Below are 22478 nucleotides of genomic sequence, written 5' to 3'. Positions count from 1 at the left end.
GGCCATCTGCAAATTCAATCAGTCTACTTACTCTGGGCATGGTGACAGAGAGAGGTTCAATGATCTTCTAATCAGAGCCATATGTCTCCACCACCAGTCTAGCCAGTCTAGAAACATCACCGAGGACTTGATATCAGGACACCACAGGCATACAGGAAAGCCCACAAGTATATGGCAGTTATAAATGGGTAACTGCACTGTTTAAAGTGTAGTGTGTGACTCAATCTCTGTGCTCTTCAGTTCACCACAGTTTAAGTTTCCTGTTGGTAACTGTACTTGTTAACAATCTTTCTATAAGACCACATTTTAATAGACCATACTAGTGTTTTGAATATACATAATACACATTTATGAATGTTATTTGTACCTCCCAGACAGCCACTTGTATCCATTCACTATATAGTACCACTGTTGCAGAGCTGGCTAAGTATAGTGGGAGTGGGGATTTAAGTTTGAATTTTATGTTATTTATCTTCCTTATTTAGAAAATACAACTGCCTTTTCAATATTGGTATCCAGGATCCATTTTTTCTATTAAAACCTACTTGAAAAACATCCCACTATGGTGTAAAAATGAGCCGGCACAGAATTTGCTTGAGCAGGTAATCCATCACATTGAACAACATGTCTCTTATTTTTGTCTTTTACTTTGCGGCTGCATGTTGAAGCACTAAATATTTTTTGAATCAATCCACACTTACATTGCCACACTACAGTACAGTGATTTAACCTTGACAACATAAGCAAGTATGGTGTTTATTGTAATGGATTACAAGTTGATGCTAATACCTTAGCAAAATGAATGAAAACCAGTGTCTGGCAGGTAGGAAAAACACGTTTCAAAAATCAAAAACGAATCAAAAATGAAGTAAAACATGCAAGAACACTTTTATGATCCTGGAAACATATTTAAAGTGTGCAGTAGGACACCTCTAGGTTAAGAGTAGACTGTTGTCAAGGATGTTGCAACCCCCTTTGTAATGTAAGTTATCACAACAACAAAGAGCACCCCCTTCCTGCTGACCCTAATCTTATCTTTGCCTTAGGGTCATGTAAAAAAGAGATAATAGGCCTTTAGAGGCCATATAATGAATGAAGAATGCCCAAAAATGAAAGCCAGACCAGTGCCAGGCTCCTGGCTAGAGCCCAGTTAACATCTGAGGGCAACATCTCATGCCTGCTAGCCTTCCAGAAACTACCAGCCCTCCTCTCCACCTCCAATCTACATTTGGGGTTTAACAAGAAACAGCAGCGTGAGCTAACCTCCTAGCTCACAGGTGGAGGAAATTGGAGTGGCTGAGGTCGCATTCAAACAGTGTTAATCTTGTTGTGGGGGGTGCAGTACAGTTCCTTTGAAGCTCAACAAAGCTTGTCTTGCCACATCTGTGTCAATCAGCAGAGGGCCATTAACACAGCCAGGCAGTCAGAGCAGAGGGCTGCCCCGTGGGGCCCAAATGACGTGTTTGCTGTTAGTTAACACAACTGTAGAAACTTGTTAAGGGAGAAAGTGGTTTTACTTAACTGTACAGTTTAAGTTGTAATGAGGGTAATACTTTAAATGTTTAAGTAGGACATTAATAGACTCCATTAACATGCAGTTATAGGGTGAAGGAGGTGTATAACATCAGTCATTAATCAGTCATTACTCTGAATCAAGCTATCATATTTTATTGTACCCTGTAAACACCTGCAAGTTGAGTTTCATGCGAGCAGGTTTATGGCTAAACAGTTTACAATGGTGAGTGTGTAGAAGAAATGTTTCTGAATTTAAATTATCTTAGAAAAACATAACATTTGCACTGTGCTTAGCTCTTCACAATGAAATCTGAAAATCTTTTTTAAAATAAACATAAATAAATAAATATAATTACACATGACATTTACCGTTACAACATTAAATCTATTCTGCACTGTGTTAAAAAAAAGCCTGACAAATTAGACCAAGCAGAAATATTGTGTAATGATGTGAACATTTTAAACAGCCTTTTATCAAACAGCTTTGATTCCTTTGATGTTTTCATTTTACTGCCCTCGAGGGGCCTCATAACGCATCTTATTCCACATAAGATAGACCACAAACATCAAAGTTAATGATTATCATCCTTCCTCTGATCACTGCTATATTTACACATGGAGAGCTAAACAGGAATAACCCACCAGACCTGACCACACCGTCATTAGCTCAGTGTCGATGAACCAATGTATCTACTGTGAGCAGACTATCACCTGAGCAAACTGATAACTTGAATTGATATCTTAACTGAAACAAAAGACTGGTTACCATAATAGCCAGTCAGCTTTACCCTGTTAACGCCTAAATGTGCCGTATGTATGTGTGCATGAATCCCAGTCTTAATCTTCAAGCTTTAGTTAAAAATAGAAGCTATTTCTTCAGATTCAGAGTAAATGCAGCAGCTGTAATGCAGTTTAATGCAGAAAATATAACTAATTTGGTGCCCTGTATCATAGTTGTTTGCTTGCAATACAATTTAATCAATAAACATATAAAACATTTTTGGTGACCTGAAGGTAATTGTGTATCATAAATATCCAAACGATTAAGAAGATTTGTGCTTTCGTAGTACTCCCTCCTCTCCACTGGGACAGCTTGGTGTATCCTGGGAGTCTGAACATGTGCGCTGGCGCTTTGCAGGCTGGGATATATTGTCAAGAGATGAGAGTTGAGAGTCAGGAGGGGCGGTAGGTATCATCTCCAGTTTGATTTGTGGAAAGGTCTGGTCAGGGAAGACGATCCTCAGGTGCTCTTCAAACAGCTCCTGAAGCTTCCTGCCCGCCATGGTGACCTCGTTGTCAGCCTGACGAGCAAGCAGAAGTAAGGATAAGGGCATACTATTCCATTACCAGGTGTCAAGTACTGAATAATGCTCAAAAAACGGCTTTTAACAAACAATTCTTTCTACAGTACCTCACTGAGGACTGCACAGTTCCTAAAGACGAGCCTGATGTCTGATACAAACTCTGCAGGGCTTTGGTAGCACAGACTCTCCTTAGCCTCCAGTCGTTTTTTCACAGGGGAAAGATACATTGGTCCCTTTATAGTCAGCCTGCTATTAACACATACCTACAGTATTTAGAAAGGGAGAGATAATAAAACAATAAAACTTCATGGGAAGATGTTGAAGTAAAATCAGGATTAATATCTCATATTTATATATAACATGTCAGCACTGTGCACAAGAGGTTATGGATTTTTACCCTTTTTTATTATGTGAAGGTTTATAATAAACAGAGGTAATTAAAGCCAAAAATAGGCACTGTGGTTAAGTGCTGCACACAAAGAAAGAGCTGTATGTACTGTAATGTACAGTTTATAGTCTATAATTGTTAATGTTCATCCACTATATCCGCAATAGCACATACTACAACATCTGTGTCAGCAAGAAAAATACTTGCATATTTACAGTATCTGATTAAAGATGCTTTGCTGCTGATTCATTAGTTCTCTGTCTTTACTGGTAAATACTGCACACATCATTAAATTTACAGTTACAGTAACTCCATGTGACATTAATCCTGTGGACTTTTCGTCTGTAGTCAGCCCAGCTTCCAGACTCACCGAGGGGGATACAGGATCTTGAAAGTCTGAACTCAGGTCACTGCAAAACAAGTGCAGCAACAGCCTCTCACACTTCTGCAGTGGTAGAAAAAAAGACATCTAACTTAATACATGTTAACTGATAAAGAGAGAAACCAAATACAGTTCTCCAATCTATAGTCTATTGCATCTGCTTAGTTAAAGGTGGGCTATGCGATTCTGGAGAAATTCAATACCATGACAAATACCATGATATAGAGAGAACAATGACAAAGCAAGTAATATAACTAATGTTAGTGTTAGTTAGGTTGTGGGTTAGCAAACTGTTGCTACAGTTGCTGCTGCGAACTGCCAGAGAGGAGGAGACGGTTTCCCAGCCAGCACAGCAGCTCCAGACAGCGATACTCACAACTGCATCACTACTACTACTACTCTGCTACTATAGCAAACATCACAACAACAGCATATCTTGGCAAACTAGAAAGTAAGCTGAATGTCCGTGGGCAAGTAATTTAACGTTACCTGACACACAAATCATGGCTGGAATGGCTGAAATAGTGCTGTGTGGCCCGGTCTGAGCCACTTTGTTGGTTTCCCATTTACAGAGCCAGGGCTGTGTACAAACACCAGATTTATTTTCAGACCACACACTGAACACACAGCTAGCGGACCGTTAGGAGATATTCGCTGAATTTGACAAAAAGACGTGTATTGGATTAGAATCGCATACCCCACCTTTAATCATTTGCGTACCATAGTACACCATATGGTGAGATTTGCATCAAGCAACTTGCTTTTCAGATACATTGCTTAGCACACCATTGTACTGAAAAAAGAAATGTTTCACAAATTAGTAAATCTGACATGTTCTTCAATACTACTATCATTAAAAGTTATTATTCTACTACACAATACAGTTGCTGAAAAATAGTTTAAAAAAAAACAATATGGTTGCTAGGCAAACAGTTAATAAGGTTGATTTATTAAAGTGATACTCCACACAGAATCTATTTATGAGTATAACATCTTCCCCCCCTTGCAACTTGAAATGTAAAAGTTTTGTTCTTAATGGAGCATGCTAGCTGTGGTAAGCTTTATTTCAGTCGGTTATAATGGTTTCCAACAGTGAACTGTGGGCAACAAAATTATGGAGAGAAACGTATAAAACCACTTCTCTGCTGTCCATCCATATTCTACGTATGCTACACTTGCCAAAATATTTCGACTTGCTTTGTGTACTCTGGAGAACTGGGTGTCTTGTGCCTGGTGGAAGATGCGAGTTTGTCAGGCTAGCTAATGAGTGAGCTAGGAGGGCACAGTAACATGTGCAAACTATCATATGTACCTACTAACAAGCTCAAAAAGGTTGCACATAAGGATAGAGACAGAATTTGAGCATTTTGTCATATTTTAGGAAAATATGACTGTGTTTGCCGTGGATGAAACTACAAAGTTAGGTACAGAGGTCAGAGGTGTTTGCTTTGTCTAAAAGATAGATTTTGGGGGGAGCATCATTTTAATAACGACAATACTCGTGCCATCATAATGATGTGTCGGTGCTCTGCTATGCGTATTTTTAATTGCCCTGCTTGGGATGAATAAAGATATGGAGTTGAACTGAAATTGAATTGAATGGAATTAAATGACAGGCATTGTTCACTGATGTTTTACAAGCTAATCAGAAAAGCAGAACTGACAATACTTAACTTTTAACTTAACTTTTTGCCAATCTAACCATTTCTTATAATAAATACTATAATTCTATAATCTTTACTGTAACCAAATTAATGTTATCATTTTAAAAAGAGTACTGACTCGTTTGTCCACAGGGGGAAATCCTCCTTCAGAATCTGGATCCTTCTTTATTGTTTTGGCTTCAGGTTTGCTTTCATACTCCATCTCAGGCACTGACAAGTCACGGCAGAAAGAGCAAAACCATTTCCCACTGAAAAGACAGTCCGGAGAATCAATACAAAAGCCAGTGAGCAGGAACTTATGTATATTAACAAGTGCATAATACTGCTGTCAGATGAAAACCTCACACCTCCAAAATGTGAAAACAACTTGTTCAAAACCGCCTCATTCTTAAAAGCTGAAGGGTCTTTTTTTTCATTAAAAAGAGGACCATAATTCCTTGATTCTAGTATAAACATGAACATTTAAAAACAGACAAACAGGAGTTATGGGGTTTCCATCTGAGAAATAAATTTCCCCTGACAGAGCTTGCCTGGGAGATTTGAGGAGAGTTGGAACATGGCACGAAAGGTGAAAAACCTTGGGACACTTATCGCAGCATAGCAGCTCTCCCCCAGTCTGACACACAGCACACAAGGCTTCATTAGAGTCTTCCAGCGGCGCTTGGTGCTGGTCTACCTGCTGTTCTCCTTCCAGTGAACAGATGTGACTTGGAGCATTAGTCTTACTCTGGTCCCGTGGGCTGCTTGGAGGCTGTGACGGGCTATAGGGTTTGTCATCTGTGCTTTGAAGAGTTGGGACTTGGGTACTGATTTGGGGTTGGTCACCTGTGCTGTCAGGGAGGCTAGCTCTTTGGGTGGTTTGTACCTGAAATCCACAAACAGAGAGAAAAAACAGCTCTGAAAATATTGCAACCAATATGTGATAAATGGACTCAACTTTGACCTACAGTAATTGTCATGTCCACACAGACAGTTTTTCTGTCCAGTAATTATTGCTGACATTTCAGGTGCCCTCACTTTTTGTTTTACCTCCAAATAAAGAGGTTTAGAAAATCCAGCTAAGCTGTTAAGCTACAACCTGTCTCACGGCTTATGTTTCTTGCCCCAGCTGACTTCATTTTAGCAATAGACTCTGTTTCCTGTTTGCACCAATTACTGTGGTGAGTACAGTGTTAAGATAACAGCAAGAAATGATGGCCAAAACTCCAAAAATAAGACCCAGGTTGTAATAAACTGCATTTTTCTTTGAAATATATACTCTGTTAATAAAAAAGCATCTACCAAAATTCAAATCTACAGTGTACAGTGTACAGTATATATGGAATACTAATTGGACTGTAATAATAATTTATTGTCTCCTTACGTAGCTACTGTCATCATCTGGCTCATCTTTGATGACTATTATGGGCCCTGGGGACGACCTTCGTCTTTTCTTGACAGCTGAGCCCACTGCTCCACTAGCCTGTTGTGTTTCTGGAGGTTTCCAGGAAACAGTACTTGGGAGCAAAGCAAGAACCAATTAGAATAAAGTGAAATTCACTGGAGAGACCAATGGCACAAAGGGACTAGGGTCATATCAAGGCTGTACTGTTCCGAGCTACACAACATTCAGAGAATGAGAGAGACAATCTGTGCTTTTTGTGTGTGTGTGTGTGTGTGTGTGTGTGTGTGTGTGTGTGTGTGTGTGTGTGCAGCTGTCTCTTTACCCTGTTTTCTCCTCCTGGGATACAGCAGCGTACCCTGGTGAATTCTGCTGTCCTTGCACTTGAGAGAAATACAAATCTGGGTTTTACTTTATTAAGAATACAGCAATACATACAGTCTGCAAAAGTACAAGTGACACTGATGGCACAGACATACCATTTCTGTGTGGCAAAGAAGGTGGCAGGCTCTGGGGATAGTTTGGTTTCAGCATATATATAGGACCACCTGAATCGTTCCTCCTATTCAGATACGTGGGCTCAATCTAAACACAACATTGTATCTTGTTTACTACCTATAAATACAATGCATATCAATATAGTTTACACTAATGGATGGAGTCACTTGCCGTCTGTCGTGAGTGAGGTGAACCGATGCCACCACTGATGGGCAGCGGTGTTATATGGGTGTACATAGGTGAAGAGGAAAATACATCCATAGGTTTGGGTTGGTAGCTGGAGATGCTTCCCATCCCCCTCAGAGGCTACAAATGAAAGTAGGAGAAACAGAATGATGGATAGAAATGCTGCAATCATTTTCATGTTACAGTCCTGTCAGCGTCTATAAGTATGTGATGATGGAGGTGGAAATGGAAGGGTGCACAACCCTGTCGCTGACTGTGTGGGTCGACTGGCAACAACCAGAACAGAGAGGACTAAACCATAAACCAAACATTCAGAAGTTCCAGGCTGATCTGCCTGAGACTTATTTTTGGTCTGTCATAGCTTTAACTTTGCAGGTGCAGCTAATCTTTCTCCTCCTACAAAATGCATGAAAACATATAGCATGTTTAAATGCATGTGTCTAATTTTGTTGAGTTTAAATACACTTACAGGACCACAGCAACATTGTTAACACATAACACTGCACTAAAATAACACACATATCTCATATACTTACTTTAAAGGCCCTGAAAACCTATTTTCTCAGTCACCTTGTTACAATGAGTGATGGTTTCCTACAGAACCACACATTTTCAACCAAAGTTTGAACAGTTTTTGATATTTTACATGAGATTACATGTCATCTACATAAAATCTGGTCAAGCCACACCCACACTGAGTTTTTGAGCATTAAAGTTTGCTTTGTAAATCAGGCATTTTACATTTTATACATTAATACTAATAATAATAAACGTAAGACTTGAAACCAAGTTTCCAGCGTCTTAAATGCTAACTACTTTTTATAGAATGCAGCAGTTACTGTTTTTGAAAACCTTCCAGGAAGCCATTAATTTTAATTTATTTCACAACAGTATTAAAATCAACTTGCAAAGATTTGAAACTTGCCTCATCATGTCAGCTTTTCTATTCATCAAAATTACATGAACGCTATGAGGTCATTTTTCAAATTAATCTGTACTTAGAGCCGCACTACAACATAACAATAAAATAACTCTTGCCAAAACTGAAAACAGACATGCTGCACACTTTTTTATTTATAGACTTGTCAATTATCCTTAAATCTCTTTAAGCTGATTGTACCATAGTGAAGTATAAAGAAAAACAACTGCTACAGTGCCCAGAAAACAATCTACAAACCTATTACATCATGACTACAGCATTTTTTGAAAAATACGCAGCAGTATCATTAAGTATACTTGATTTGCTGTAAAACATACAAAAACACTGGTATATTCTTTACTACGGAGAACATTTGAGAGTTCATTATTCAGCTATAACAGCTTGTTCACGTCAGCATGACCCAACTTATGTGTGCACTTCACATGCCAGTATTGTCTTTTGACAGCCTATACTTCAGAGCTGGAACCAAAACACCCTGTGAACTAGACTAAACAACTCGGATGACGAGATATTATCAACCCTTTCTTATGGAATCTTGAGTCCGTACTCCGTCACATGTTGGCTGCTGTTGCACTGCATATTTAGCTGTTATATTTTATCATTTTGAGCCATAAGCTCGTCCAAGACTAAAATCCATCATGACAAGGAAAGACATAAATTGCCCAGGATGTGAAGGCTGTCAGCTCTATTTAGGACAATGCCATCCGCTGTCTGCGCTTGTTAAGAGGGCCTGTCAGTCAAACGGACATGAGCACACATGCACACTCACACACAGCAACACACACTAACCTGGGGTGTAAACCCAGGACTCGGTAGGCTGCTAGTTGGGCTGACGTGGTTGGGAGGAGGCACCATAAACCTGCGGCCTGGTTGGGGAGGCATACTGTGGGAGGGAGAGTCTCCTTGCAGGGGCCCTGGTACGGTTCGCTGTAGTCGGACACTCTGGTACAATGTCCAGGGTGGAGGAGGTGGCTGGGGCTGCCAGTGGGCCTGCGGGTTTAGCTTTTCCACCTGCATCTGGAGCTGAGCCAGAGTATTATTGGGTGCTCCCAGTGCAAAGCTGTGGGGCGAGCCTGAGGGGCCCTGCCCAGGGTGGGAGAGCTGATGAGGGATACCCTGAAAACCACCCAGCTGGTGGCCTGGTACACTCTCCACCACTACAGAGCCTGAGGGAACATACAAACAGAGACAGGATAAGCATAACAAGTAGGAATGAAAAATACACAATACAGACAAAACTTCTGCAGAGAACGGTGGGAAAGAGAAGGTTTCGGCAGTAATGTGATAGACAGTTTGGGAAACTTTGGGGGTTATTAAAGGGGATAAACATGTAAAGTAGGGATGCAATAATTGGAATTTAATCAGTTAAGTTAGTGATTATACTATCAACTAATCTGTTGAAGATATTTCAGTGTTGTGAAAAAAATATTGAAAAATTCCCAGAGCCCAATGTGATGTCTGTCAAATGGCTTGTTTTGACATTCCAAAAACCAAAGATATTTAACTTAGAATGATATAGAACAAACAAAAGCAAATCCTCACAATGAAGAGGCTGGACCCAATATTAGGATTTCTGCTTGATAAAACCAAGATCTATTTGACTTAAATAATGAATTGGTGATCAAAATTTTGGCCTATTCATTTTCTGTTTGCGTTTGCTGACTCAAATAAAAAAATGTATCTCATATTTCAGCACAAGTTTCAGGCTCAAATGAGTTGCAACTGCTGCAACTGCATAGCATTTTGGGCTCCTGTTAAGCTGTGGATCCTCTGATTCCTTCTGAGCTTTCTCCCCAGTTCAGCATCCTTCATCCAAACGACAAGGGAGACCCAGCAAATCTCTGCATGAAGGAAAGCGGCAGCAAGCGATGGAAATACTTCCTATTTATTCCATCTCAGAATCAATCACCCACTACCCACTGCGTGGATGAGATGACAAGCCCCAACCCCTGTATGCAAGCAACAATAAAAAGGGATTTTGGGAAAACAGTGAAATACAAAAGGGACTTGTTTGTGGTGGAAAACCTCTTCTGATGCTGCATCTAGGCACATAGCATGCATAATGTTCACTATTCCATTTTGATGTTGTTCAGAGAGTGTAACTATTGAGTCACTGAGTTTTAAAACAGAAAAATTACAAATAAAAAGGGTTCAGGATTAGATCCTATAACATAGACATTTGTCTGTGTCTTACCCAGATCAACATTTGAGGCCCAATAAGAGGATCGACACTGGAAGCGTGCAGTGCTCTGTGGTATAAACGAGGTACTACATTTTGCCCGCAGGAGGTTTCCAATCTGAAACAGAATCTGCAACAGAAGGGATGTTATTAATAATTTTTAGAGGAGGATATTTGTGTGTTACAAAAGGCATATGTTCCCACTTCATCACGTCCAAGACAGAGCAGGCTCCTAACCAGCTTTCAGAGCGGAGCTGTCAGAGTTTCACCTTGGGAAAACAAGACTGTGATGAAACACTGTTGAGTGGATAAATGGTCAGACAAGCCTTACCAAACGTTTACAGTACAAGAGGGCCGTGCCCCCATTCCTGGCTGTGGCCCATTTGGTGAAGTTGATGACATGATCCAGGTGTCTGGATAAATAGCCGATATCCTCCTGTTGTTTTCGTAAGACACTCTCATGATCCTTTGTTACAGCCTGGAAAACATGAATAAGTGAATATCTGCAGTGTTCAAACAGCTTGACGATATGCGCTCTGGGCCTCAGGGTAAGGCAGTGAACTGAGCTTGCAACGAAGTAATGTTTTTCTGGGAACAACACAATAGCAAGTTACATGTCTACAGCATGTGGTAAAACTAATAATTAACATTGTTTTGTTTTATTTGTGATATATTTAAAAAGCTTTTGTCATACCTCAAGTTGATTAACTAGCATCTTGCCCTTCTTGTTTATCTCGAGAATCAAACTGCAGATGGATTTCTTTATTTCATTATGAACAGACATTCGGTTCTGATCAACCTGAAGAAGTCTGAAAAAGACATTAGAACTATTAATAGGTAAACAAATTTGTCAACTTATATGCAAAATCAAACAGCACATATTTCAAAATACATTTTGAAGACATCTAATTATTATTGGAGGTATGCATGGTTTTATGCTTAAACAATTAACCAGTTGTTCTTGTTCATGAGATTAACAGGTCATATGGAAGAGGAAAATAACATATGTAATCTTTTGGTATGTGGAAATACATACCCATTGTTTATGGAGTTTGACACCTCTTCAATCAGTTTCCTTTTCTCCTGCAGCTGATGGGTCATGCTCTCCATGTGCTGTTTGTGGTTTTTATAAGCATCTTCCAGGAACTGGTAACTAATCCAAGAAGAACATTAAGTAAGTGGATACAATATAAAAAGTAAACGTTGATTACATAGAATTAGTGCTCTATTACTGTAATTTAATCCATTTCTCTCCTCAACTGGGTGAAAAACAGTGAAAAGAGTGGTTCAGTGACACTTCTGCAGAGTGCACAATAACAATATGATTGAAATCAATGTTATGATAACCATATGGATTTTTTAGTATCAAAATGTGTATCAATATATGGCTTTTTTATGCAAAATCAAATGTCAGATAGTTGCATTTATGTTAATCATATTTAACTGCACAGCATTGTTAAGTGTAATGTCAAACAAAACTGAAATGTATAATCAGGTGTATGAACCTTTATATGATAGAATTATATTATATTGTAAATTGTGAATGTACTTGTGGTCCTTGTGCTTGACTAGTTGGCAGTCACGACAGGTTAGCAGGTCACAGGTCTCACAGAACAGCTTCAGTGCCTCTTGTTTGTGGATGTCACAGAACATCGGCCTCTGAGTCGACACACCTTGGACCTCTGGAAAACAATAGAAGGTTCATCATTTGGCCCTTCATTCTGGGTACATGACAATATTTGTTCCATCATTTGCCTGTGTACTATGTTGTAGGCCATAGATTTCAAGCTAATGCTTAAGGTGTTGTTTATGTTTACAGTAACTGTCTGTGATTTCACTGGTTGTAACAAAGAAGACGTGAATAAAACCCAGTAAACAATGAATGCATAAAGTATAATTTTCCAAGATATAGCCTTAAATATTGTTAGGAAATGAGCAGTGAAAGGGAAATCTTTCTTTAGCAGGTTCCTGCCAATTGGCAAGTAACTTCTAGTCTGACATTGACGCCCTTGATAATAAGCCTTTGGCCTTTGCTTCTTTTAAAACTACAATTGCAAATGTGTTGCATTATTTAATTGAGTGAGAAGTGCCACAGAGAACAGAGTACCACAAAATTGCTTTAAAAATGGGTAAGATGAGAGATTTCTATGTAAAAATGTATATTTATCATTTGGGCCATTAAGCATACTCTAGGGTGGCAATGTTTACATTTTACCATGCTTGGCAGATTAGCTTAAAGTTCATTTGAAACATTAGCAGTAGGAGTCAAGAGTGTACGAAAGTAAAATATTGCTGTAAAACCAAGTGCCAAAATTTCACAGGTGATTTCATTTTTGACATACTGTATGCTGAGTCGTAAAATGGACTGTCCTAGAAGAAAGGAGTTTCAATTTTAATGCATTTACCTCTTAAATCTGTTATATTGGATTAAAGAAATCTACACTAAACCCAGAGCAAAGTCTGACATCTGCAGCACTGATCCCACGATAGCTCTTTACTTTGTCATGGAAACACCACAAGTATTTCACAGAAGAAATAAATGAGATAAGGACACTGGTTACAATACCATGTGATACTTCTGCCTTCTGTCTGATGGTGTGGTCTTTGGTGAATTTGACTCTTTGGTGGGCCTCCACACAGGTGGCACAGAGGTACTCAACACACTCCACACAAAACCCAGCAGCTTCAGTGTTGTCATCACAGGTCATACAGAGCTACAGGTAGATGAGACAAGCATCAGAAGCTGATACATCTTTGAAAGGCAGATAACAAGAGGTGGAACTGTTGGAGAGATGCTAAGTCTTTTTTGATCAAGCAAATTAAATTAGATATAATCTGCAAAAATACCCAATTTCGACTCTTGTTAAGTACAAAGCATCTCAATTTTCCCAGTTGAAACCCTCAGTGCAGAAGACTTTGCTTATCATGTAGGAATTTTATAGACATTACCCTAAAAGCTAGTAACAAGGCTGCCCCCATATGGCGTGCATGTTGTCACTAACCTGGACTGTCCTCTCCACTGTGCTGCTGGGAGCCTCAACTGAGTCCTTCACAAAGACGTTTTCCATTACATCTACCTCCATACACTCCTGCCTGCACACCGGACAGCGGATCACATTCACTGGAAGGAAACAGAATCAGACATGTTGGTCAAAATAAGTCAAAATAGGATCATGTGCTTTTTGGAAAAATAGCTGACACATAACACACCAGCCTTATAGAGCCACATTGAATTTTCACTTTCTCGCATGCAGGGAAGGTGATAGCCTCGAATCGATCTGTGGTCACTGTTTGTAAACAAAGGGACTCACGTGGTTTGGTCGCGCTGTCAACCTGGGAGTTTGGCGGCTCTGTCGTGGCCAAATTCCTCGAGGGTGAAGGCAAACATTTCTTGCAAAAAGAGTGCAGACAGGGCAGAAGTTTGGGCTCTCGGCTGTGAAAGTTTAGACGGCAAACGGGGCAAGTGTCCAGGTAATTTTGGCCGGTTGCACCGGACTTTTCCTCTTGTACTGGCATGCTCTCAGCTTCGTTCTCAACGATGATGACAGCAGTATTTCCCGTCTCATGTTTTCCTGTGCGTCCATCCATTTGCGCTTTTATCCTTCAATGCCAGATTTCTCTGTGGATACAAGAAGTAGCACACAGGTGAGCAGTCCAGGCTCAATAGTCATTTTCCTCTTACCCTTCGCGAAAAGAGCATCTTCTCATACCTGCATTTTCCTCTTCACTCTCAGCCAGTTCCTCCTTTTTTTAAACACAACGCTGTTAATATATTAATAATTCTGCTCACGTCACCGTTTCGTAAAACGACAATAAATCGACTGGAGCACAAACCTGTAGCACAAAAGATAAAATACAATACCTCCGCGTGAGGGTGTCGCACGGTCGCGTGCCGCAGATGTTGTTCAAATTGCACCGCACGCGCTCGTTGCAGCACGAGAGGGGTGGGGTCAAACAGCGCGCGTTCTGATAAGAGCGTCACCGGCTGAGTGGTCGAGGACAAACTCCACAGGTCAGAGGACGATGTTTGTCTGATGTTTGTTACTCTGAAAGTTAGTCCGTTACTAACCAGTCAAGTTGTTTTTTTTAAAAGAAATATGCTTAGCCTACTGTTAATTAATCAGGTAGTAGTACTACTGCATTACACTCCTGATGACGTTCCTCTTCACTGTGTTCGTCTGACCTAAAAACTGGAGTTAGTGATCATTGGGACCTATAACTTTACCATATAGCAGCCTATACCCCTGATATATGCCAGTTTGTGAATCAATTGATCCATCTTTTGTTTACAAAAACGTGTATAACTTAAATTATTTTGGTACTGCTTATGCATATTTTAGCTACTATAATAACAACAATAACAGCAAACATTAACAATAACAGCATGCCTGTTTAGTTGTTATATAACAAAGCATGTTGAAAACCTGGATAATACACTATTTTCTCTCATGTGAGGAAAACATCATTTAAAATCCTTTCAAACAGAACACAATGCCACAGTGTACAACAGTCATGTTAACTGAGTCCATCACCACTGTCATGCCCACCTTTTGGGTGTGACTCTGTCTGCAAATGCTCTTAACATTAGTAGATGGATAACAGGGTTCAAGATTTGAGGTCATTCAATAAATTACCTATTAGGCTGGCTAGACAGCAGCTCAGTTAATCTACACTTTGACAGACATGAATCTGACTGCAGAGAGCCACAGTATCCCTCTCTGTGACGGGAACCGTATTCCACTGCTGGGATTGGGCACCTACGGGGACCCTCAGACGGTGAGAAGAATATAATGTGTGTGATTCTAGATTTGTATGTAAGCTAGGCTTGTTAATGGCTGCTTTACCAGGAGGGCTCTCTGTAATGTAGGAGTGCAGGGATTTAGTGCTTGCAGTGACTGGATAAACATTAACAAGTGTAAAATGTAAAGAATGCATATTTGTATAAACTGCAGCACAACTCGATCAAAACCAGGTCATATAATATTTACATTTTCTGCGGATTTCCCAATAGACACCCAAAGGCACAGCACTTGAGTGCGTCAAGCTGGCCATAGATGTGGGTTACAGGCACTTTGATGGGGCATTGGTGTATTTCAATGAGCACGAAGTGGGTCAAGCCATTAGAGAGAAGATTGCTGATGGAACTGTGAGAAGAGAGGACATATTTTACTGTGGAAAGGTAATAAGTTTTGTTATATGTCAAGTAATGTCATGCAGTTTAAGAAGGCATTATGTTTCTCTTAAGGCCTAGGCACTGGACATTTGAACAGTTTTCTGAACGCAGACACGTGTGCTTTGCTCCATGTTAATTTCATTTAAATGTTTTTTAAGCAGTTCTGCGTTATCTCCCTCAGCTCTGGAATACCTTCCATCCACCAGAGTTGGTGCGACCGGCCTTGGAGAGGACACTGAAAGCCTTAAAACTAGACTATGTGGACCTCTACATCATTGAGCTTCCTATGGCCTTCAAGGTTTCTATATAGTACACATATAGATGGCAGTTTACTTATCAGCCAGTCATCTAGTGTCTGAACACTGGCCTTACACACTGTCACAGTGGTAATGTTTAGCTCAGATATGCTCTTACAGATTTCCTCTGTCAAATGGGATAATTTGAAGTAAGAAGACATTTATGTTTCAATAAATGTGCTGATTTAAAACCATTTGAAATAAAAGAGAAAGTAGAATTAGAAAGGATGGCACAACAAACTTAATACATCTTCATGACCGTTCACAATCTAAAGTTTTTTTCTTGCTAAATATGCACTAGACAAGATACCAAGACATTTTTATTAAACAGTTATATTTATGCATGGTAGCTGCATAACAAATGTATGATGTGGCTAATGCTTAGTTTTAGCTTTCAGAAAAGATTAGACATTCATTTTGGTTAAGATTGGGCAACTGGAACCATTTGGCTATGTTTACAGTTAGCATAAGTGGTCAGAGTGAGATGTCAGTATGAGTTGTGACTAGACGAAAATAATCTAGTTTAAGCCAACTGCACCTTCACACCTTCACTTTGTACAGTATTTTAGCATCACCATGACCAGATCATGCCATCACAGGAAGCGTATATTTAAGTAACAAGTGTTAATGCAAATTATTGAATTGTGCTTAAATTTTAGCCGGGAAAGGAGTTCTATCCAAAAGGCCAAGATGGAAAATACATCTACCACCACACAGACCTCTGTGCAACATGGGAGGTGAGTTCTATTGATTTCACAATGGATGGTCCTGCTATTTGATGAGTTGAGTCCATGACTTTGCTCTTCTCCTCCTTGTTGTCTGGAATGTCTGGATATGGTATTTTCATGACATAGTGTATGTATATTTATTGATTTTTTTGTTTCACTTTTGCTTCACATGTTTACATAAGTATAATTTAGAAACACGAAGCACATCAAAAACAGTTATAAACTGCGTACGTGCATTTATGTTAGTAGGGATGGACAAAATATTACAAACACTTTTCAATACTGTGAAATACAATTGAACACTACCAGGAACTGGAGCCTGAAAAAAATGTCAATAGAGTCGAATCTGTGTCACTGTTTGGACACAGTCTTAACAAACTAAATATAATAGCCTTCATAACAGTAAGATTAATAGCATGGATTTTGCATTGGATTGCATTAGATTTAACTAGAAGTATGTAATAAAATGTCAAGTCAGTGTAATTTCATTTCATTCAGGTGTGCTACATAAAATTGGTTGCCCCTTCTCCAGCTTGAAGGATCTGCTGTATTTTCTTTGCATATTAGTGGTGCTAGAAATGTACTGTATGTCATGATTGTCTTCCAAGAAAATATGAAAGTAATAACAATAAAATAATGAATCAAGATAAACCACTTTGAAATTGGCATGTGTCATACATGAAAGTTGATGCTATACACTCTCTGCTGCAGCACCAGACACTGTCAAGGACAGTTAACCAAAAAATAAATATTCCAGCGCACACCAGAATACTAGGAGGGTCACTATTTATTTATTTACAGATCACATTAAAAACATAAAGGAGCAAACTACACGTTTTGCCTGTTGCTTCATCAGATTCGCTCTCAAGGACAGTGTCATGGTTTGGGGTTTTTGTCCTGTTTCTTGTTTTATTTTGAAGTGTTCTCCTCTCCTCGTGTGTCTTGTTGTTTTACTTCCTGTCTTTGTTTGCTTTTCCCTCCAGTTTTTGATTGTTTGCCCTGCCCTAATTAATTGCAGCTGTGTCTCGTTGTCTCCTCTACCTAAGTGTATTTAGTCCAAGCTTTTCCTTTGCTCAACATCAGTTTGTCATTGGCATTTGTGTTTGTAGTACACGTGGTTTCCTATATGTTCAGCTGGGACTTTGCGTCTGTTCCTTTTGACCTTGCATGGATGTTGTACCTTGCCTGCTCTTTGTCGGAGTTGTTTGCGTGTCTTGGACTGATTTCACAATTTGGACCTCTGCCTGCCTGACTATCTGTATAAGCCTTTCCCTTGTAATAAATTACCGAACTGCATCTGCTCTGCCTCTAAGTCTGTGTTTGGGTCCTATTCCCTTGTGTTCCCCGTTTCCTTGTGTGACACCCATACAACAGACTGTGTCATGAACAGCCAAGTTCATGAACAATCAGTTTTGTTCCTCTTTACTATGCTATATATCTTTTTTTTTTTATCCACTATCTCAGTAAGTTTGTAAAGATAACCACTATTAGTCTTTGAGAGGATGTAAATCTTTTCTTCTCAACAGGCTTTAGAGGCTTGCAAAGACGCAGGGCTAGTTAAGTCTCTGGGAGTCTCCAACTTCAACCACCGACAGCTGGAGCTGCTGCTGAATAAACCTGGCCTCAAACACAAACCTGTATCCAACCAGGTGAACCCAACTTGTCTCTTTAGACCCCCCTCTGACATCAGAGAGAGCATAGTCTATGTAGTACAGTAGTCTATTACAGTGTACAGTAGTATTTAGGCTGTTAACAAGAAGGTATTGTTTAGCTTTTCATACTTTTGGGCTGTTGCAAATTCTCTGCTTTCTGTTCAGCAAATGCTAAAGAATTTTTATTTCTAATTTATATTTCTTGGGTAAATGCTAACATTCCCAAATGGCAACAAGTTTCAGTAGATGGTGCAGTATAACTGTGTATTTGTTGGGTTGCTTATATAGCGGTAGTATGCTTAATACTCAACAGACTGAAACTCCTGGTCACAAAAATAATCAGACTACCTCAAAAGGCATCTTTCTTTCCATACCCACCCAATTTTATTCTGGCAAGTAAGAACAAAGGGCGCTAATGTAATGTCAGACCACTTTGGGCCAACTGTGTATTTTCTTCTTACTTACCTGTAGGTTGAATGCCATCCATATTTCACACAACCCAAGCTTCTGGAGTTCTGTCGTCAGAATGACATTGTGATTGTTGGCTACTGCCCAGTTGGCTCCTCCAGAGATACATCCTGGTATGTAGGCTTTAAGATGCACTTTTCAAGGCCGTTGTGATATTTTTAAACAGAAGTCATTATCATTTGGCAATGTCCAAAATTAAATATAAAAACTATCTGTGCAACATGTCAGCCTAGTATGTGACACTGCAACATTGTTGTTGTTACCAAACTCAACAAAACTTTGATAAAAGTCTCTTTCCTGGCATCATTTGTATTTTCTTCTGTCTCTGGTTTAGGGTGAATGTGAAATGTCCTCCCCTGCTGGAGGATGAGCTGCTTGTATCCATTGGGAAAAAGTACAACAAGAGTAGTGCTCAGGTGGCGCTGCGCTTCAATGTCCAGAGAGGCGTCGTAGTGATCCCCAAGAGCTTCAGCGCCGAGAGGATCAAACACAACTTCCAGGTGGGTTTACCAAGATGCTCTATCATGCTATGGTGTGTGTATATACTGTACACTGTGACAACGCATTTGTCAATAAGACAAGTTACGGTGTCAAAATTCCTATCTTACACAGTATTCATAAATTCGTTTCAATTATTTCAATAAAAACAAATCACATTTTGTTCCAGATATTTGATTTTTCACTCACTGAGGAAGAAATGAAAGCCATTGAAGCACTGAACACTAACATTCGTTTTGTGGAGCTGCGGATGTAAGTATAAGCTTTGATAGAAAAATATATATCAACAGTGCAGTTTGTATTATAATTCACTGTGTTGTGCTGTTTTTATTGTGTAATGTTTTCAGTTTTCTAAAAGACTCATCATCATGCTCAGAAATGATAACACTTTTTTTTTTAAACACAGGTGGAGTGACCATCCAGAGTACCCATTCCATGATGAATATTAAATTTTCTGACTTAAGCTTTTCACACAAATAATTATAACAAAACATGGACTCTGACTCTTTTGAGCATCTTAATTTCACCAATAAAGTCTTTCACTGGTACATTTTCACCCTCAACACTAGAGGGCTCTAGCTCACAGTAAATGAAAAGGACAAATACATGAATGCATTAAATACAGCTCGGATATATGATGACAAAGTTGTTTGTTTATTGCATGTGAGTTTCATGTGAGACTCACACGAGGCTCATTTAATATTTATATAAACCATCCAGATTTGGATTTTCAATATTTTTCAGATACATCAGCCACATGATCACTATATTTCAGTTTGAAGATTACGGTAACTTAGAAAAGCCAGGCAGTGTCTGATTCTTTCTTTGGCAGCGCTGCTTGTAGTGTTGATAGCGTTAAAAGGAAAAATGGACAACCTTTGTTTGCCTTGAGTGTGTCACTCCCCGGTCTTCAAATAAGTCAAGTCACTTTATAAAGCACGTTTAAAAACAACAAGGTGACGTTAAGCATCTTTGACATCTGTAACTGGAAAGGAGTATATGAGAAAAGCTGAGTATGCTGGAAGCCGGTGCTGGATGGATTCAGCAAGAGTTTTGAGGTGTTATGTCATCAAAAGAACAAACAATTCATTAATAAGACACATGGACCAAGTCAAATATATTTGTGATTGCATTAAAAATATACAGGCCCTGAGGGAAGAAATGTGTTGAGCAGACAGGGTGTGCTAGGCGTAACATAATTTTCTTGCTTCTGTTTCTGTATAATTCTTACAGATGTAATGACATATATATATATATATATATATATATAATATTTGCTCATCACAGGTTCTATTGTGGCATTATTTTAGTGTGTACTATAGCAAAATTTAACCACAACACCATGTCAAGAATGAATCATTTCAGCCCCTGAGGAATGTGGGTTTAAGTATCTTGCTGAAAGACATCTTTGTGGTAAAGTAGAGGGATGGCTGTTATTTATTCTACTGAAGATCTATGACGTATATTCTTCAGAAATATTATTACTCATATTAAAAACTATCTCACTGATGTACTGAGGGTTTGAAAATTAAGATGACTGTAAAAAAGAAGTATGAGAAAAAATGTGGAACTATCATTGCCAAATAAATAAATTTGGTTGTTTGAAATTATTATTCACCATTCTCATGGCTTTGTTATAGTCGAGAATTGTTCATTAGCATTAACTGGACTCCAGCGCTAACATTACCTTAAAAATAGTTTTTGTATTGGAGTTGTAAACCTTCATGAAGGCAGATGTAAATGGCTGCATTTGAATGCAAAACTGTTATAACAGTTATATTAGACATGACAACACTGGTCATTGATTTCAACCTTCTGAAGTGTTTGTCAGCCTTGTTATTGTCTGTGACAAACATTTTTGGATGATTACACCTATGAAAACATATTTCATGCAAAGAATTAAAGCTAAATACAAATGCAGCTGAACCCTCTTTTTGTACAGTTAGTTAAATTATGGTTATTCTAGTGTATAATTAAAACAATATGACAACCAAATCTCTGCTGATATTCACCTTTAAAAGCAACAAAGCTGAAAAATGTCCGTCAGACTTTGAAATGAGTTGACTGGTTAACTCCAAGCTCTCTCTGTACCGTTTCGGCAGAGAGGGTATATGTCACAGTGTTGACATACTGTAATCTTTAACCTACTTTAGCCATCATGGCCAGTTTTCTCCTTGGCTGTTTGTCAAAGGCAGCAGTTGTCCACCACAAAAGGAAAGGAAGGAGCAGTCAGCAGCATTTTACAAATGTAGGTATTTTGTTATTAGTGGCATAATGTCTGTTAAGGGCTGTTTAAAGTATCCATCTTTTATTTCTCCTATGAGCAGTCATGTAAGTACGTACTTACTATACTTTATTAATATACCTCTAGTTTGACAAGGCCCCTTTTGAAAAAGGTTTGAGTAAATGTTTGTATATGCTATAGCTGATCATTTAAAACCTAAAAATGGGGAAAGAGTGGAGGTGTATTAATCTGGTCATTCTTCCATCCATCCGTGCATCCAAATGTTGTATAACATGAAGTTTGATTTTCCAAATATGCAGCCCAATTAAAATATCTAATGCAGTTTTCTTCAGCTGACCTGGATTTTTTGGATCAAACTGGTCTAATATTAATCATTAACAAGCCCCGTGAGTGAGCCCCCACGATGTCTGAACTGCTGTGGACTAAATTTCAACTTCTCATGCTAGGTGACCTTAAACCAGATGCTTTCACACATTTAATTTAACCAGCACATTTGAGTTTGATGTGAAGAGACAGGATGGACCCTTCAGAGTAAACAGACTACAATCTGAGCAGTGACCTGTGGCCGTACAGTCATGGAACAGCAGGAAGCTGCAGACAGAATGAAGAAATACTGTTCATTAAGGAGCCCCCTTCTGTTGTTTTGTCTGCTTTTGTCTTATGTTGTGCCCCATGGACATTTGCAAGCATGACAATGGCTCTGGATGAGCTACTAGCATAAAATTTGGAAGAAAGGAATACTTGAAGAATAATAGCTGAAAGGATTTTTTTTTAACCTGCTTTGTACCTATCATCCAGAATAGTTGGTATTTTTTAATCAGAGCTAAACCAATATTTTCCAATCTGCATAAGTTATTGTGGTTTTGTATAGTTTCTAGCTTTTTAACTTAGGGGCACATCCATTGTCCCGTAGCTATAGTTAGGGCCTTTCGCGTTTTTCGCGAGTTTTGCAGCCACCGGAGTTTCTCCTACACGCTTGGA

General features: G+C 39.1%; 2 protein-coding genes across 4 annotated transcripts; one reads left to right on the top strand and one right to left on the bottom strand.

Moving 5' to 3' along the window:
* Positions 1-1646: 1646 nt before the first annotated feature.
* Positions 1647-14413, bottom strand: LOC122875101 (transcription intermediary factor 1-alpha-like). Of its 2 annotated transcripts, XM_044193884.1 has the most exons (20): positions 14300-14370; positions 14148-14181; positions 13749-14056; positions 13440-13558; positions 13004-13151; positions 11987-12119; positions 11474-11590; positions 11132-11246; positions 10769-10915; positions 10453-10567; positions 9048-9424; positions 7304-7438; positions 7114-7219; positions 6960-7017; positions 6617-6749; positions 5784-6118; positions 5372-5501; positions 3578-3652; positions 2927-3082; positions 1647-2816 (listed from the first exon to the last, which is right to left on the bottom strand). In XM_044193884.1, exons 3-20 carry the CDS (start codon positions 14023-14025, stop codon positions 2559-2561), a joined length of 2934 nt encoding a protein of 977 aa, XP_044049819.1. In that variant the 5' UTR covers positions 14026-14056; positions 14148-14181; positions 14300-14370; the 3' UTR covers positions 1647-2558. The 2 variants fall into 2 exon arrangements, with proteins under 2 accessions (XP_044049819.1, XP_044049818.1); XM_044193883.1 differs by lacking the exon at positions 14148-14181 and having other exon boundaries at positions 14300-14413.
* On the top strand, positions 13846-20862 carry LOC122875102 (aldo-keto reductase family 1 member D1-like). 2 transcript variants are annotated; one of them, XM_044193886.1, is made up of 10 exons: positions 13846-13908; positions 15119-15213; positions 15449-15616; positions 15792-15908; positions 16566-16643; positions 18161-18283; positions 18758-18867; positions 19089-19254; positions 19422-19504; positions 19659-20862. In XM_044193886.1, the coding sequence occupies exons 2-10, from the start codon at positions 15121-15123 to the stop codon at positions 19699-19701; spliced, it is 981 nt and encodes a 326-aa protein (XP_044049821.1). In that variant the 5' UTR covers positions 13846-13908; positions 15119-15120; the 3' UTR covers positions 19702-20862. The 2 variants fall into 2 exon arrangements, with proteins under 2 accessions (XP_044049821.1, XP_044049820.1); XM_044193885.1 differs by lacking the exon at positions 13846-13908 and adding an exon at positions 14335-14449.
* The last annotated feature ends 1616 nt before the right edge of the window (positions 20863-22478 follow it).

Source organism: Siniperca chuatsi, linkage group LG4 (assembly GCF_020085105.1).
Source record: "Siniperca chuatsi isolate FFG_IHB_CAS linkage group LG4, ASM2008510v1, whole genome shotgun sequence".
In the NCBI taxonomy this organism is placed as follows: domain Eukaryota; kingdom Metazoa; phylum Chordata; class Actinopteri; order Centrarchiformes; family Sinipercidae; genus Siniperca; species Siniperca chuatsi.
The sequence above is the reverse complement of the archived record's forward strand: the minus strand, read 5'-3'. Positions and strand labels throughout refer to the sequence as shown.